The sequence below is a fragment of the Pituophis catenifer genome, unplaced genomic scaffold, assembly GCF_029215685.1.
Source record: "Pituophis catenifer annectens isolate HBS135680 unplaced genomic scaffold, rPitCat1.0.hap2 SCAF_2, whole genome shotgun sequence".
NCBI lineage: Eukaryota > Metazoa > Chordata > Lepidosauria > Squamata > Colubridae > Pituophis > Pituophis catenifer.
Window position 1 is genome coordinate 220,833,981 of NW_027256882.1, and position 18,296 is coordinate 220,852,276.

Below are 18,296 nucleotides of genomic sequence, written 5' to 3' on the forward strand. Positions count from 1 at the left end.
GGGATATAATTTAATGTAAAATGCCACCCAATTGTAATGAACTTGAATGATCTATACCTATTAAAACAGTGCTCCAAATGCCTGAGACTTAAATTGCAGGTACTGTATCTTGCATCCTAAATTAGCAGTTCAAATTTGGGCTTTATACGCAGACAAAACTTTCTACCAGTCCCCTAATTTGAGTGTCAAGCTCAGTATAGCTTTTTCATAATAATTTTGCTTAGAATTATAAACTATGTTTTTTTCTCTCTCTCTCTCATCTTCTTTCCTTCCTTCCCTTCATATATAAACCTTTTTTTTTTCCTAAACAGAAAAGCAGATGTATAGCATCATCAGGATATCTGTGGCTTCACTTCTCCCTGCACCTTACACTTCTTTAACAATATCTAGAGACTTTTGCTTTTAGCAGTAGTTATAACAGCTGCCTCTAACATCTGCCAGATAATTACAGAGCTGATTCAGAATTCACCTGCCTTAACCAAACGTGTGGAGATGAATCTCTGACCAAAGAATAAAAGATTGATTGCGGTTGCATTTTTCATGCTTGTTAATAATCATTGCTATACACTCCAATAAAGAACAGATGCTTTCTGATGGGAGGTGTGGATAGAATAGAGGTGGAGAGGGGGAAGAGGAAAGTAAGCAGGAGTGCACACTTTTAAATACGTGTGTATGCATCTCTCATTGAGTAGAAGTCACTGACATTTGTTAACAATATTGTAAAAAGATGCTGCGTCGTATGCTTCACATTCTAGATCTTCTCCAACACCTGCTGATGATCAGGCCCCCTTTTATGTGTGAGTATTGGCGATTCAAAAGCTCATCATAGCTCTGTGTTCCAACTTGTCTGTTCATTCATTCATGCTTTTATAACATCAGAAGTAGCTGGGATGTATCCAGATATAGGTACCACATAATATACACAGAGCACAGATGCTTTCAACCAATTAAAACCTATTACTGGATGAGATTACCTGATTAATTATTCAACTATATCAAATGCCTCAATTGTAGGTATATTTAGAGATCTAAGATGAATATCATAGTTTTTAATCGGTTAAAAACACACATTCATCTTTTAAAGATAAGTTTATAGAAGCCAAGTTTATGGTTTAGATTGGAACAGGGAACGTGGGTTCTTCCAGGCCAGGGCTGTCAAATGTGCGGTCCAAGGGCCAGATGCATAACACGCTGGCCACGCCCCATTTAAGCAAAGGGGAACAGAGTCCCAATATGTCACATGATGCTACTGTGACGATGCAGGTTTGACACTCCTGTTCCAGGCCTTGCAGAACAAAATTCTCAGTCTCAACCAGCATCACCAATGGTGGTGAGATATTGAGAATTATAATTAGCAATTCCTGAAGATATCCTGAAGCAATTCCACCGCATCTTATTTTTCAGACAAGACTGCCTAATATTAATCAAATTTTCAATTTCTTTTTGTAGCTAAGCTGTCATGGATCAGGTTAATATGTGGATAGGAGAATGCCTTAGAATCCTTTCTGTGTTCCTTCGACTTTCATGCTCAAAAAAATGCAAGCTGTAAATTATTTAGAATGCAGTCTTGTGGAGAATGATGGGCTATGCATATCTTTGGAGTTGAAAACAAAAGATATTTCAGAGCATGCAAGATGAAATACTGGCCTGAAGCTACTTCAATCAAAACAATTTTTTCTTACTTCATGAGGTAGCTGTTGTGAGTGGCTGTGAGATCCTAGGAAAAGGGGTAGCTGCTTTAAACAGTTGCAATTGTATGTGTCCCTCCACACACTTTGAAGCATCTTTTTGCCTTTGAATTTTAAAGAAACATTAATAATAGATTTTCCACTGAATGGTCAGAGAGAAAATTTGGAGCTTCAACAGGAAAATCCATTGTCGGAAATGTCACATATTCTATTTGCCAGAGTTTGGGCAGGAAATGTTTTGGGAAGCCAATCTATTAATCTACTAGATCAGGGGTGTCAAACTCGTGGGCTGGATGTGTCACATGTTGGCCACACTCACCTAGAATCGCGAAGGGGAAAAATGTTGACAGCAATGTGATGCGGCGAGTTTGACACCTGTATACTAGATCCAAAGGCTCCCTAATTGTCCATTAACTAAGATCGTGTAGACAAGCCGTGGAATTGCCAAGGGGTAGATTCCCTTCCTTTGATTTAAAAAAGAGAGAAATCTGTCTTAAAACACTCATAATGTAGAAACAAAGCAGAAATCACCATGTTTCTATGGCATCCATATTTCCTCCATGTATCCATCAGAGAACTGGATATCTTGAATCTATTTCCATGCTGGTGGATGGCTGAAATTTGACACAGTGCTTTCTGGACTAAAAGTGAAGTCATATTTAATTCTCTTCTTTAAAAGATACGTATTTATTCAACAGTTGTTAGAAAACAATTGCCTTCCTGATAGTTCTTATTAATTTTGGTTTAAATGTCCCACCATTTTTGCTCAGGATTCTTTTATCTCTCTCGAGATAAAAACACTCTACAGTGTTTCTGTAGCTAATTGTAGCACAGGTAACTCAGAGGTTCCACATTTACCTCTGTTTCATCTCATAGTTACAACATAGAATAGGGGAAGAAAGAATCGATACTTAATGGACTTTCCACACTGCTAAGCTTACAAAGGGGGATACATGAAACACAGTTGCTTAATTTTCAAGGAGTACTTCAGCTCTTTTCATGCCACATTGTGAAACTCCACTTCAATTTAGAAATCCCAGCATCCTCCATATATTTATTCTGATGCTATAATATAGCTTTTCAGATTTCTTATGTCTGGGTATTACCCTATTTGTCCAATTACCATTAGTTTAAGAAAGATCCAACATTTATATAATGTGAAGCATCAAATTCCAGTGCATTCTTTACTGTTATGTTTTCAAGTTGCTTATCGCTGACACAGCCATGTACTGATGTCTGGATTAATCTCACTCTTTTTATTTTCAACATTGCTTACGTTTTCTTTTCCCTGTGCTGTAACTAAATGAATCTCACTTCATTATTAAAACTCTACTGTGGTTTATTTTAAATGTGATCACAAGTTTCTTTATTTGGTTTCTTTCCTATCGTAGTATACATAAAACACTTTTTGTCTGCCTATTAAATCATGCATGTTTTATTTCTTTGTCTGTTGCATGGTATGTAACATTTACATCCCTATCTTCTCATTTCAAAGTTGGTTCAGGATGAAAATTACTCTTGTCTTCACTACCTTCTGAAGAATCAATGTACAATCAGTTTAATCCTTGATCACTTTAGATTAGTAGTCTGCCTTGCTAGTTGGGAATTCTGAAATCTCTCATTTAATAGATCCTTTTTTCTACAGTTGCTTTTAGCCAGTAGGAATTACAATGCAGTTCTGCTTACTTGGCAGTTCTGCAGCTATTTCCTGCTTAACCCACGTATTTTGGGAGTTACAACAAATATCCTAGATACTGCAGGGAAATGCAATTCTAATAATACAGCTATTTCTCATTTAATGACCATTTAAATGAAGTGGTTGCTAAATGAAGCCACGGCTGTGCTTATGATCTTATTTCAGTTTCCTTTTGCTTTAAGGTTCTGCAAAGTTCACAAATAGACTTAGAAAGTGTAAGGATTAATTGTAAAGTTAAAGAAGGCAGTCACTAAATGAGGATATCTAATGATTTTTATTTCTGAGCTGCCAGAGAGTACTTTTAGTCTAATTTGCTTTCTTTTGGTTCAGTTTAGTTTAACCAGTGGAACATTGTTGAATGATACTAATTTAATGTCATTTCATTCATAACTTTTTAACATTCATAGTCTCCTTCACTATTATCCTAGTTACATTTTGCTCCTTTTAAAATATCAAATGTTTCAAAACAGGTGTGTCAAACTGGTGGCCCGCAGGCCGGATGTGTCACACACAGGCCACGCCCACCCCAGCTCCATGAAGGGAAAAAATGTTGCAATATATTCCGTGATGGCAACTTGATGCTGCGAGTTTCACACACGTGTTTTTAAAGAATGATGTTCTTTCAATTGTGTCATAATGTCTCTTGGGTGCTACCTAGTACTTTGCTTCCTTTATAAGGAACTCTGTAATCTGGAGATAATCTTCATAGAAAAGAGACCGTATTTTGGCTGAAATTAGTATCTACAAATATTTCACATTTATTCATTGCGTGTCCAAAGTACCCAAGCTGAAGTCCGAAGAATAAAATAACAATAAAACTGTTTCAAATTTTAAAATGTCACTAAAAATTCTAGTTCAATTAATAGTTAAAAACAATGTAAAACAGGAAGTTTTAAATTCCCAGCAAGTGAGGTTTAGCCATAGTGAAATTTTTGAATATCTATTACGTTACATCTATCCATTCATTAAGAAAGTTTACCAATTTAATTTGAAAAATAAAAAGGTCACCTAGTGAACGTCTTAGCTGGTAGGAGGAATAATATAAGTTTGCTCAAGGTTTCCATTTTCAAGAATGAGGAAGAGGTTAGAGGATTTCCTTTAATCAAAGATAAACATTATTAGATTCAGTTAAAGAAAAGACATTGTTTCTAGACAGTGAAGTTGCAGTGTGTTTATTTCACAGCACAGAAAGCACATTATAACTGATATGATAATGATATAATATAATATAAATATAATAATAATATAATATAATAATATAATATTATAATATAATTTAATATAATTAATATAATATAATTAATATAATATAATATAATATAATATAATATAATATAATATAATATAATATAATATAATATAATATAATATAATATAATATAATATAATATAATATAATATAATATATATTGGTTTTGTAGCGCAGTGGTTAGGGTGCAGTACTGCAGGCTATTTCTGCTGCCAGCCGGCTGCCTGCAATTTGGCAGTTCAAATCTCACCAGGCTCAAGATTGATTCAGCCTTCCATCCTTCCGAGGTGGGTAAAATGTGGACCCAGATTGTTGGGGCCAATATGCTGACTCTGTAAACCACTTAGAGAGGGCTGTAAAAGCACTGTGAAGCGGTATATAAATTTAAGTGTTGCTGCTATACATTGTCCTGTGTGGTTTGCATTTGGTGCATTCCCAATGAATGAAAAGGAGGCTTTCTGAATCAAGAAGAAGACATTTGTGTGATGCCACACTGTGAATTATAGCCTTAAAAATCTCTATTGCTCAATACTGAACTATATCCGGACATCTGCAGCTTCTTAATTTCATGTTTAATTTTGTGTTGCAGCATTAGCTATGTGCCAGCAGAGCAATTAGAAGAGTACCAAGCTGGTTTAGGGCAGCAGCCAGAAGGAACAATGCCATTAGATGTTTTCCCTTCACACACTGTGAGGTAATTTAGAATACTGTACTATTAATAAAAACAACTCCTTTTCCTTTAATTGGGTCCACCCATGAATAAAAAACACTATCCATGAATCGATGAAGAAAAACCGCATTGATATTGATTGGAAAAATACAAATTTGCTTGTTCTTTCTTTTTGGGAGTGGAGGGGAAGGTTGGGTTATAAGTATTTATTCTAGATAAGGGAACAAAAAAAAAAAAATGCAGGCAACAGAATATGCAGGCTAATCATTTGTGTCCTAAAGTATTTATGGTATACTGACCCCCAATTTATCAGTTTGACTGTGGGAAAGGGGATGTTTCTTATTGCCAATTGTTCATTAAATTGGAGAATATATCACTGGAGCTACATCTATTATTTGCATCATGATGTCATTATGCAAATTAAGTCACTTGCATCAGTTTAATCTATTTGAATAATAATGGTGTTATTCAAATGATGTAATTGATGCGAGTGATGTGAATCACTTCTAAAATTTGGTCAGTTCCATGCAAAGTCCATTTTATCAACATTTCTGCAATGTCCTGGCTGCTACTTTACTTGGGGCTTCAGAAAATATTTATACTGTATTGACTTCTTGATTTTTGAGACAAACACATCACGCACTGATGTTTTGCATGACATTATTTGTTAGAAAGAACCACCCGGTAAATTTCCAGCAATTCTATGTTACTAAATGAGAAGTGTCTAAGCCTAACAGTTGTATGGAGGATAATTTAGGTCTTTCTGTGGGATCTTGCAAACCTAATTCCTATTGAAATTGCCCAACATGTTACAAGGGGATGGAGGGAGGGTTGTTACCATGCATGTAAGTAGTTAGCATGGTTGTATAATTGCTGGAGGGAGTGGGGAGATATATCAAAATCAAAGCATCATTAGGTATATTCATTATTTGTCCCACTTTATGGAAACTAGACAATCACGAAGCCTAGTCCATTCTCATTCTCTGGGTTATATTTAAAAAGGTGGATAAGGCAGTATACAAACAATCCTGATGTTTTCATTCTGAATTTGTATTTATATTTTAATATTGTTTGCACTGATAAATCTCAGGATTGTTTTTGGTTGTATGTTCTATCTTTGTGTAATTTCAGGGCTGGTCTAGCTGATCTTATTTTATTTCATTACCCTATGATCCTTTAATGTTGTTATCATTGTTATATTATTATCTCCAATGTATATTTCTGTTTGTTACAGGTTTTTAAAGATTTATTGTGCTATTTGCCAGTCCCTCCAATTTTCTCACATGTCTCCAAAATATTAAAAGAACTGTTTTGGGGATCCTAATGATTTCTTTTGATTTAGAGCAAAGTTTGTTTATATGCAGAGAAATCCCAGAACTACCAGAACGAGAAGAAGGAGAAGGAGAAGAAAGTGAGCTTCAGAACACAGGCTACAGTAACTGGAATCAACCAAGACGGTGTGTTTGCTTTCAGAGCTAACCTTCTGACTAGAGCCGAGTTGATCAGTTTGAAAGTTTTAAGGAGGAATACAGGCAGTCCTCGACTTGCAACCATTCATTAATGGCTATTCAAATTTACGACGACACTGAAAAAAGTAAATGATGATTACTTTTCACATGATCCTTGCATCATAGTGACATGATCAAAATTCAGATGCTTAGCAACTGGTTCATATTTATGACGGTTGCCGTGTCCCAGGGTCATGTACTCAAGTTTTGCAACCTTCTGACAAGCAAAGTTGATGGGGAAGCCAGGTTGATTTAACAATCATGTTACTAACTTAACAATTGCAGTGATTCACTTAAGAATTGTAGCAAAAAAGACCATTCTCACTTAAGAACTGTCTTGCTTAGCAAAGGAAATTTTGGGCTCGATTGTTTTATTTATTAGAATTTGTCAAACAAAAACGAGAACTAGAATAAAAGAAAATAAATACAATGACAGGGACCTATGATAGGCACGTTAGTGCACTTATGCATGCCCCCTCTACTAACCACTTAAATGTGAAATAAGGTCCATGGAAGTCAATTTGTGACTGAAACTGTGAAAATTTGTAGCTGAGACAACTGACTCAGGTAGAGCATTCCAGACTTTGACAACTCTATTACAGAAATCATATTTTTTACAGTCAAGTTTAGAATGATTTACATTGCGTTTAAAGCGGTTGTTCACGCGCGTATTATTGAGATTAAAACAGAAAAAGTCATTTACAGGTAAAGCATTATTACATATATGCAATACCTAGGTCTGACAGCAAGTGATTAACCTCGGTTATCCAAACCGAAAATTTCTAGCCTAGTAGCATAGGGAATTCTATTGTGTACAGAAGAGTGTAAGACTTTTCTAGTGAAATACTTCTGAACCTGCTCGATTGTACTGATGTCAGATATTTGGTGGGGATTCCAAACAGTTGAACAATACTCTTAAGATTGGTCTAGCATAAGTTTTATAAGCTCTAATTAGCAATATAATGTTTCCAGAAAAAAAGCTTTGCAAAATTAAATTTACAACTCTTAATGTTTTTTTAGTAACACAGTTACCGTGAACTTTGGAGCATAGGTTGTCAGAGATAAGTATACCTAGGTCCTTGTCAAAGTAAGGGTCATCTGCTAGATCATTGCCACCTATTTTATACTTGACATTCTGATTACGTTTACCAATATGTAAGACAGAGCATTTATTAATTGAAATTTGAAGTTGCCAAATGGATGACCATTCAGACACGTAGTCAAGATCACTTTACAAAACAACAGAATTATCTGTAGTATTGAATAATTTTACGTCATCAGCAAAAAGGATGCAATTGCTTTTAAGTTGATCCCATAAATCGTTGATATAGAGCAAGAAAAACGTGGGACCTAAAATGCTGCCTTGCAGAATACCACTGTTAACTGATGCAGGATTAGACAGCGAGTTCCCTATTTTGACTTTCTGCTGTCTATTAGACAGGAAAGCAGCAATCCACTTGTGCAAAGGTCCAGAAATGCCGTAAGAGTTTAATTTCAACAGCAGTTTATCATGTACTACTGTATCAAAAGTCTTACAAAAATCTATGTAAATTGCATCTACAACTTTACCTTGATCAAGACATGTAGTCAAGATGTTTTTACAGTGCAAAAGTTGTAAATTACAGGATGAGTTTTTCCTAAAGCCAAACTATTTGTCGGATTGTGGTCATAAGTCGAGGATTACTTGTACTCCATTTGCAATTTAGACTTAGTGAATTCAGTGGTATTCATTTTAGAAATCTTTGTGTTATTACCGTGGGGAAGAAAAGATGTGCTACTGAGATTTTCTGTCTTTGAGTTCCCATTTCAGGTACTGTACTAATGGAATTAGGAAAAAAAAGGCTATATACCCATTGACTGTAGCTCTTGAACTTAAAGCAGTAGTTATGAGCCAAAAAGGAGGAGACCACATAGGAAACAAATGGTGTCAAGGTGTCTCTCATCATATAATCATATTTACATTCATATAATTTCTCATTGTTCAACTACAAAATTATCTCTTAAGAGGTTTCACATCAATCTCAAGCTTATACAATAGTATTTGCTTATTTGTTTGTGTTAGTTTATTAGATTTTTACTTCATTTCCTAGACGGAAATTCTTTCTCCTCCACTTCTCCACTGCATAGCTCCCTGCTTATCTAAAATTGTGCTGTGAACTAGTGATTGACTCACTAAATTTCCCTGGTTGATGGTGGATTTGAACCAGAGAATGCCCACCAATAAATACATAAATCTAAAAATATAGTGTAAAAAATGGTTATCTTGGCCACATGGTGGCACTGGCCCATGTGGGTTGGGATTAAAGGTTGAGGAGATTTATATTTCTTTCTTAGTTTTTTTTTTTACTAAAGTCTCAAAATTTCTGATAATAAATGCAGCAATATTTCTGTTGTTATTATAAGAATTTTCCATTAAAAATAATATTACTTGCATAGTTCAACAAACATAGCAAAAGGAACAATTTCTACTCTTACTAATTTCACTTTTTGAAAAACAGTATCATTCACCGTTCCCTGGAGCAGAGGTAGAGAAAACATAGAAAAAGAGCAAGAATTAAAAGAAATGTCAGCCTGTCAAATGTGACACAGTGATAGAGGAAAATTTTTCCATTACGTGTATAATCAATTAGCAGTTCTTTTAGTTATTTATTTTTACAGGTATACATACTTTTCTATAATTAGGAGTACATTTCTTCTTAAATACTATACACTAAAAGGAGTATTAATTGATCAGATATATATCAGAAGGGCAAAAAAGTCCCGATACTTCATGTGACACTGCCATGAGGACGTAAGTTTGACACCTCTGTGTTAGAGAGTCAATTTGTTCTAGTGAATAAGGCACAAGGCCAAAAACTAGGAGATTATGAGTTCTAGGTTTGCTTTAGGCATGAAAACTGACCTCTTGACCCTAGCCTAGTCGCTCTTTCACAGTCCAGCTTACCTCACAGGGTTATTGTTGTATGGAAAATAGCAGAAGGAAGAAATATTAGGCATGTTTGTCACCTTCAATGATTTTATAAAAATATTTTTTATTTTATTTATTTATTTATTAAGAAATTTATTTGCTGTCCATCTTGTTCAAATGACTCTGGGTGGTTTACAGCAGAAAAACATTAAAATCATCAGATGTAAAACAACAAAGCAGATAAAATAAAATCATTAACACAAGATAGAGAAGGAGGACGCCAGATATATGGGGGTGGGGGAGGGAAGGCAGGATTAACTTTCAATTAGTCAACCACAATAATTAAATTAGGATAAAAATAAATTAAATAAATAAAAATAATGAAATAAAATACCTCACGAACAAGCCCTATAGCATGTTGCTGTTTAAATTTTAAGCACCTAGGTTTAATCATATTTAGTAAAAAACTTTTTTTCTGGCTAAATTGCATTTCAGTCAATGCAATTTATTTTTTGGTTATTTGTCATTGTAGGGTTGAGCTTTGGAGAGAGCCTAGCAAGTCTCTGGGAATCAGCATTGTTGGTGGAAGAGGTATGGGAAGTCGTCTGAACAATGGTGAAGTTATGAGAGGAATCTTCATCAAACACATCCTTGAAGACAGCCCTGCTGGCAAAAATGGAACCTTAAAAACAGGAGATAGAATTGTGGAGGTATTTTGTTGGTTTCCATTTTTAAAATGAGCTTAGAACTGGTGGGGAACTATGGTCCCTTTATGATGTGTGGACTTCAAATCCCAGAATTCCTGAGTCAGCCTACATGGCTGATTTAGGAATTCTGGGAGTTGAAGTCCACACGTTATAAAGGGACCATAGTTCCCCATCTCTGGCTTAGAATGTAACAATGTTTTTGCAAGAATCTTGACTCCTAAAAGTAAATGAAAATACATGGCATAGCCGACTGGCTTATAATGTACTTGAATAAGAAGTTTTCGTTTGGTCAGCTCTGTTATTTCCACTTTGCCAAATAAATAAATAAATAAATAAATAACAAACAAACAAACAAACAAACACCAGGACTCAAATTGAGGAAAAAATAACATGAGAGCATTTAAATTTCTCAGGACATTTGATCACAAATGTGAAGGTGCCTCTTTTACAACAACAAAACGACACTAGCTGTATAGAGCAGGAGACTGCTGAACTTAACATATACCAGAAGGCTTCAGGCCTTTTCAGAAGGCCTTCAAAAACACAATGGTTTTTGACATTACAATCACTAATTGATGAGGTACTTGAAATGTGACTCATATATAACCTGCATCTGCATAACCACCCTTTCTTCCTTCATCACCTTTTTAAAATCCCACAATAATTGAATCACCCATGTATCAGGTGGACTGAGATACAGGTCATGAAAGTTTATATCTTTTATTAAAAATTGGTAGTCTGAAAAGATGCTCAATAAAGGAGCATATTTGCAGTTCATATTTGAAATGAGGGGTCCTTGGTGTTATCTGAGGTTGGCACCCCATTCCTTACTAACACCGATGATATTACTGAGGTACTTGCGTAGTGAGACATCTGCAGGAAAACAGCCAAGCCTGAAAAGATACTACCAGTGTCCTTCTGATTTTTGGCTACTGTATGCTAACATGGTTCTCCTTCTACAATACTAACAATATAACCTCATTATCTTCATATATCAGAACAGATTTTGAACACTTGTCTTGCAGAACTTCACAGTTGAAAGGCTCTTTTCAGAAAACAGGAGGTTAGAAGGTAGCATGTAAGGAAGCTGTACGGAATAAATAAATTTCCCTAAATTATTTTATAGCTTTTAAAACAATTTTATTGGGACCTGCCTTAGTTGTCTGAAAAATGGGTGGCCATATACCATATTGTTTGGAGTATAAAACACACTCTCCCCCCCCAAAAGAGGGTGAAAATTTGGGTGCGATTTATATACCGAATGTAGCCCCGCCCACCTGCCGGCCCCCACCCTTTTGGAACTTTTGGAGGCTGCAAATGCAGCTTCTCAAACGGAGAACCTCTCAAGCAGATTTTTTTTTCTTATTTTCCTCCCCCAAACATAAGTTGCATCTTATACTCCGAAGTGTCTTATACTCTGAAAAATAATGGTAAATGTTTAAAATAAATTAATAAAAAATAAATATGCTGTATACCACCATCTCATTTTTAAAAATAGCCAATGTTATTTTATTAGAAATGTGCTTACAATAGTGAAACAGATAAACACAATCTTGATTGGAAAGGATGAATTATTTATCATTCACTTCCAAAGCTGCTTTAGAGATTATGACCATTGCCGTGTATTTTGACTCTGAAACATTTATTAAGAGACAAATGCACAAATATTAGTAATATGGATTTATTATACAAAATGATGTATAGAATCCATTGAGGTTTTTTTTTTAAAAAAAAAAATCCCTTCATATTCCTCTAGCTTACTACATTTTACACAATCCTTGTTATATATGTAATGTTGCAGATTTATGCCAGGTTTATGCCAAAGACTTGACAGTCTTGAATTTAAGATGATCTTAGATTCCAAACAAAAATTAAAATTGTTATGTTTGACAGCCAGTGAAATCAGAGTCTAATTTAAGCTCCATATCTGAACCACTAAAGATATAAATTAAATTCCCAGATATAAAACAATGTTAAATGATAATTTACAATAATAACTTCCACTGTCATAGTATATCCTGAAAATTGCAACCTGTGGTGTTCATGCATAATAATATGATCTTGCTAAATAATGAAATGCTGCAAAGGAGGGACTGAAACTTTTGAAAGGACCGGCTACAGATTTTTGTTTGCTTACATAAAACAGAGAAATAGGTATAATTTTTAGGAGTTTCTCCATCATTTTTAGCTATGTGTATTAAACTTAGGCCTTATATTTTCAGGTGGATGGAATAAATCTCAGAGATGCAAGCCATGAGCAAGCGGTGGAAGCCATTCGAAGAGCAGGCAACCCAGTAGTCTTCACGGTACAGAGCATTATAAGCAAACCAAGGGTAAGCATATGAAGAGAGGGGGAAAAAAGATATGTAGAACCATAAATATGCATTTGAACCATAAATAAATGCTTATGTTCCAATGCTTATATTCCAAATTGTGTTAATTTAGAGTAGAACTGAGGCTTCACTTTCTAAATCTTACATCATCTACAAAGCTAAGAGCAGAATTAGTTGAGGATGCAATTAGTCCAGTGGTGAAATTCAAATTTTTTTACTACCGGTTCTATGGCATGGCTTGGTGGGCATGGTGTGGCTTGGTGGGCGTGGCTTGGTGGGCGTGGCAGGGGAAGGATACTGCAAAATTTCCATTCCCAACCCACTCCAGAGGAAGGATACTGCAAAATCTCCATTCTCACCCCACTCCAGGGGGAAGGATATTACAAAATCTCCATTCCCACCCCACTCTGGAGCCAGCCAGAGGTGGTATTTGCCGGTTCTCCGAACTACTCAAAATTTCCGCTACTGGTTCTCCAGAACCTGTCAGAACCTGCTGGATTTCACCCCTGAATTAGTCCTTGGTTTTGTGGTGAAAAATCTGTGTAGAAATCTGTGTAGATTGGAAACAGGAAATGGCACGTCAGAGGCTATCTCGTTTAATCATGCAGAAAATTGATAAAATATTTACATGCTATAAAACGGGTGTCCAATTCTAGAAGTTGAAGTCCACAAGTCTTAAAATGGCCAAGGTTGGACACCTCTGCTATCAATGATTGAGTAAAGCTTTGAGGATTTTTCAATACTGCGTTGCTCTGGAGATCATATTAATAATGCAGCTGAGATCCATATATATAGCACATCTGTACATATCCCATCTTGATTTTCCACCTGTTAGCCGTGCCTGCCAGAAAGAAATTGTGATCTGTGCAGAGGCTAAGAAATCCACATGAGGCTATATATTTGAAAGATGAATTAGTTGCCCAAATATTGCCTTCTTTTTCCTTACCATTTTCCCTGTACTTTTCATTTTGCTCTTAAGCATAAATCAGGAGAGAAAGTCTGCAGTGCAAAATCACTAAATAGCCCTCCATAAAAGGATATGGCTTTCAGCCACTTTGCACAGTCATTTTAATATTGTTGCTTGCATCACTTGAAACTATACTTCCTGTATGTATTTTTTTTTTTTTTTTTGTAACTCGCATGTTTGATTTACTGGCTCTTTTCATAATTCTTGTTTCCCAGCCAATATCTCTTTATGGCTCTTTAGCATCCTCTGCTCCTGGTGGGCAGAAATTTAATAATCCATTTTACCATCAGTCATCACAGGTAAATAGCATGGGTAGTCCTGTTGAATGTTGGTGATTTGTATGCAGAACTAATGGAAGCTTGTGAATTTGCTGTGGCATGGGAAAATACATTTGCCTGCTGAATGTTGGTGATGTAAAAACAATGTCTTTAATTTGTGCTCTTTATATGAAACCCTAATACCTTCTAAGGGGATTTCCAATGTTTAGTTATGAGCAATCAACCAGAAAGCTAGCTGTATTTTCTTCTGGTAGTCTCCTTTTAATGCTGCTTCATGAAATAAAAAACAAAATAAAATAAGGCAACTTCACAGGCATAGATGGCTTATTCGTCCATTGGAGAGAGTTAAAGCATTGCTTTATGGAGATGAATGTTTTCTGTTGATCAACAAATTTTAGCAATTAATAATTCTTATTTTGCTTATACACAATAAAAGGAGTCTATTTTGTTACATATGGTTATGCATTAAAGGTATAATTTACCAAAGATGCTCAAGCTGTTATATGAAGGTTCAGGGCTATTGTAGTAACAGAAATTATCTTATTGTTTGTGTTGGACCCATCTGCCTGTGAAATTTGAACTAGCATTGTTAGTGAAAGGAGTTACATAAATGTTTATGGGAGCTTTCTTCTTATTTCAAATATAGAGAAGTTCTATATTTGATAGAGCTTTGTAAATAAGGAATGATTAATGCCTGTCCGCATGCATGTCTCTTGTAATCCTGTCATTCAGTGTTTATTGCCTTCAATATGTGCTTTTAATGCTTCCACTGAAATGTGGCATGTTTAAGGTGTCTTGAAATGATTCAAGTTAGGGATTTCTCTTTTTAAAAATACGTATTGTTCAATTCTCTGAAGAAAGTGATAATCTGGTTTATTTCCTGAAATTTGTTTATACACAAGGCTAAAATCTTCTGAAGTGAAGCAGAAGTCTTTCTTTAAAGCCTAGATGAAGATCACAGAGAGGGACGTTTCATGCAATAATGCGTATTTGCAGAGTTCAAAGTTATGTGGTATCATTGTGCAAGAGCACAATAAAACAATCAAAGGAAAAAGTACTTGGGAAAAAGAAACCATGAAAATCAAGAGTACCATTTTCGAGAAGGAAATAATTATTCAGGAAAAAAACCTATGTGGTGTGTTCATCTCTTTAGTTTTAATGAAAATAATCTAGAGAATATATATTCTTAATTACAATCACAACACATATATGTGGTTTTCATATACAGATATTCTCACAACAGAGCGGAGCTAAATTTTGATAGTCCCCAAAAAATGGTCTGAGGACTTACTGCTACTTTTTTCTTAATATCCATATAAGCAATATCAAGTAATGCTGTCTGCCTTTTTCTGTATAAGTGTAGCTAAACTTTTTTCCCTCTGTTCATTTTAATCTAGATTTTTTTTTCATTTCTGTATTAAATTCAATCTTAACGTATTTTTTTTAAAAAAATGTAATTTATTTATTTCTTAGATATATCCACCTTTTGTTCAGAAGCTCAAGGTAGTGTACATTATGCTTCACTTTCTCATAGTGCCAATAGCCTATTCAAATGCAGCATGATCAACTTCTTTCTTCTTGGGAGTATAAAAAGATTAAGGAAGAGTGAGAGGTTGTTGGCCAGTGTCCCTGCCTTTTTTCCCCTGTTTAAATATAATAACAGTTCTGGCCTGTTATCTGAAAGCTGACCTCCTCCCCCTAGGGAGTAGTGCCTTGAAAATAAAGGGAAATATTTTATCTCAGTGTTTTGAGGTAAAGTGGACTAATTTTCTCAAAGACCTTTGCGGTATCATCATTATCATCATTTTAGCCATTGTCTGCCTACTGTAGGTTGAAGGCCTCTTCCGCGTATTTCCAACCAATACGGTCCTGAGCTTTCTTTTGCCAATTGGGCCTGCAATACTTGCTGATGCCATCAATCCATCTTGTTTTCGGTCTCTTTGGCTTTTTATCAAGTGGGATCCATTCTGTGACTGCCTTGGTCCACCTGCTATCAGTTCTTCTTGCTATGTGACCAGCCCATATTCATTTCAATTCAATTCACTTTTGTTTGTTCTCTAATCCATGTGCAGGTCTTTCTATCTTGTCTCTTTGCTGTATATCAGTAGCAAGATACTTCTTATAAAAAGTTTCTTTTTGGAACTTTTTAGTTGTTTAGTTTAGCATCATAAAGAGTAAGCATTACTGAATCTGTTTAAGAGGCTGAGGGCTCAACACTCTCACCAGATATATAGCAGATAAGGTTTCTCAAGATAAATGCCAGCTGTGAGGCAACTGGAACTTTACCGATTGAATTGCTGTTCGCTATCTTCTCTTAAAAACAGTGCTCCAAACATAGTAAGAAATTGCCCTAAAAGTACAATGTAAGAATAAACAATAAAAAGACAAAAAGACAAAAATCTGCAGAAGTTTAGTTCAGCTTTTTTTTTCAAAAAAAAAAGGAGGCAAATAAAATGTCTGTGTTCCTATATTTTAAAGCTATAAATACATTATTTGCTGAAAAATACGGAGTCAGAGAATCAGCTCTCGTTCTAGCCTTGTTGGGTTTACTTTCTTCATCTCTCTGTTCCCATAGTATGCAGTCTTTATCACTAGTGAAGAAATGTGCTAAAATTCTTTTTATGTATCAATTTTGGTCCTCATTTTAATAAGTCAGGGCAGAACAAATAACAAATTTGTATTTACCTAGATAGATAAATCCAATGACTTTCCCACATCCTGGATGGTATAATCACCTTAAACAAAAGGGGAGCATTTTTGTTTTATTAGGAAAGTTTCAGGATAAAATACTTTACTTATTCATAAAGCTTAAAAAAATGTTCTAATGAATAATAGTATTAAAATATTATCATTTAGAAGAAATCCCTATTTCTGTGTAGTACTTGCAAGTATAATCACTGTTTCACATACAGGTAGTCCTCGACTTACATTCATTTAGTGATTATTCAAAATTAGGATGACATTGCAAAAAAACCCTACGACTGTTTTTCACGCTTACGCCTGTTGCAGCGTAAAAATTTGGGCACTTTGCAACTGGCATTTATTTATGATGGTTGCATTGTCCCTGGCTCATCTGATTATCTTTTGAGACCTTCTGACGAGCAAAGTCAATGAGGAAGCCAGATTCATTTAACAACTGTGTTGTTATTAATTTAATTTTTAACTGCAGCCATTCACTTAACATCTGTGGCAAGAATGGTTGTAAAATCGGGCAAAATTCACTTAACAGCGGTCTTGCTTAGCAAGAGAAATGTTGGGTTCAATTTTGGTTGTAAGTCAAGGACTATATGTAAGCTACCATTTGCTGTTGGGCAAATGCTGATCGTGCATGTGTGAATGTGCCCTATTATATGTGTCTTTTGATTAGCAAGTTCCTTTCTTTTTTTATTTTTTATAGAATTTCCCAATGCCTTATCTGCAGTCCAATCCTTTCACTAAGCCTCCTGCCTTCAGCAGCACTAACCCTTTTGTTGATCCTCTGCAGTTCAACACTAACAAGGTTGGATTATGCCCATGTGTTTGTGATGGACTTGGTGAATATTTATGTGTTTATCTTTTTTCCCCTTCCTTTCCTAGACCCTCATTTAATAATATTAATAATGTTTCATAAGCCAGTGGTTTGCTGAAAGTGAATATTCTCCATATTGAATTATGGCCATCATGCTCATATCCCTCTCATCCCGTTCCATTGAAATTATGACATGGAGGTAGGAGAAACTTTTGATAGTGCCTGATCTATGAAAGTATGATGGTAGGTCTTTTAACAAGCTAGAATTTTAAGAGTAACTTTCAGACATAATTTAAGTTTACTTAAAGGAGAAACTTAATGCTGAGTTAATTGGCAAAATGAATGGGAATCCTGTTACTTTTGAACACTGGACTTTTGAACAAAAGTTTCTAACGAGCCTTGGTGGCGCAGCAGACTAAAGCACTGTTAAGTAACACCAGCTGCCTGCAATTACTGCAAGTTCAAATCTCACCAGGCTCAAGGTTGACTCAGCCTTCTATCCTTTTGAGGTAGGTAAAATGAGGACCCGGTTTGTGGGGGCAATAAGCTGACTTTGTATAAAAAAGAACACCGCTGGGTGGGGGGCGAAAGCCCTACTAAGCAGGTATATACAAAAGTATGAAGGCTATTGCTTAACTCATTGTAAGCCGCCCCGAGACTCTGGAAAAGGGCGGCATATAAATCGAACCAATAAATAATACTTTGAATTTTGGACAAAAACATTGATAGAAATATTTTGTCCCTTCCACAAATCCTATTATGCTTGTAAAAAGTTAATCTAGCA

At 35.3% G+C, this 18,296-nt stretch overlaps 1 protein-coding gene across 1 annotated transcript in view; it reads left to right on the forward strand.

Moving 5' to 3' along the window:
* Positions 1-18,296, forward strand: part of MPDZ (multiple PDZ domain crumbs cell polarity complex component) — a 96,283-nt gene that overhangs the window by 43,178 nt on the left and 34,809 nt on the right. The window contains exons 22-28 of the mRNA XM_070935552.1: positions 756-797; positions 5,223-5,327; positions 6,668-6,760; positions 10,252-10,429; positions 12,649-12,759; positions 13,942-14,025; positions 17,402-17,503. Coding sequence (XP_070791653.1) covers positions 756-797; positions 5,223-5,327; positions 6,668-6,760; positions 10,252-10,429; positions 12,649-12,759; positions 13,942-14,025; positions 17,402-17,503 — 715 coding nt within the window. The remainder of the gene's footprint in view (positions 1-755; positions 798-5,222; positions 5,328-6,667; positions 6,761-10,251; positions 10,430-12,648; positions 12,760-13,941; positions 14,026-17,401; positions 17,504-18,296) is intronic.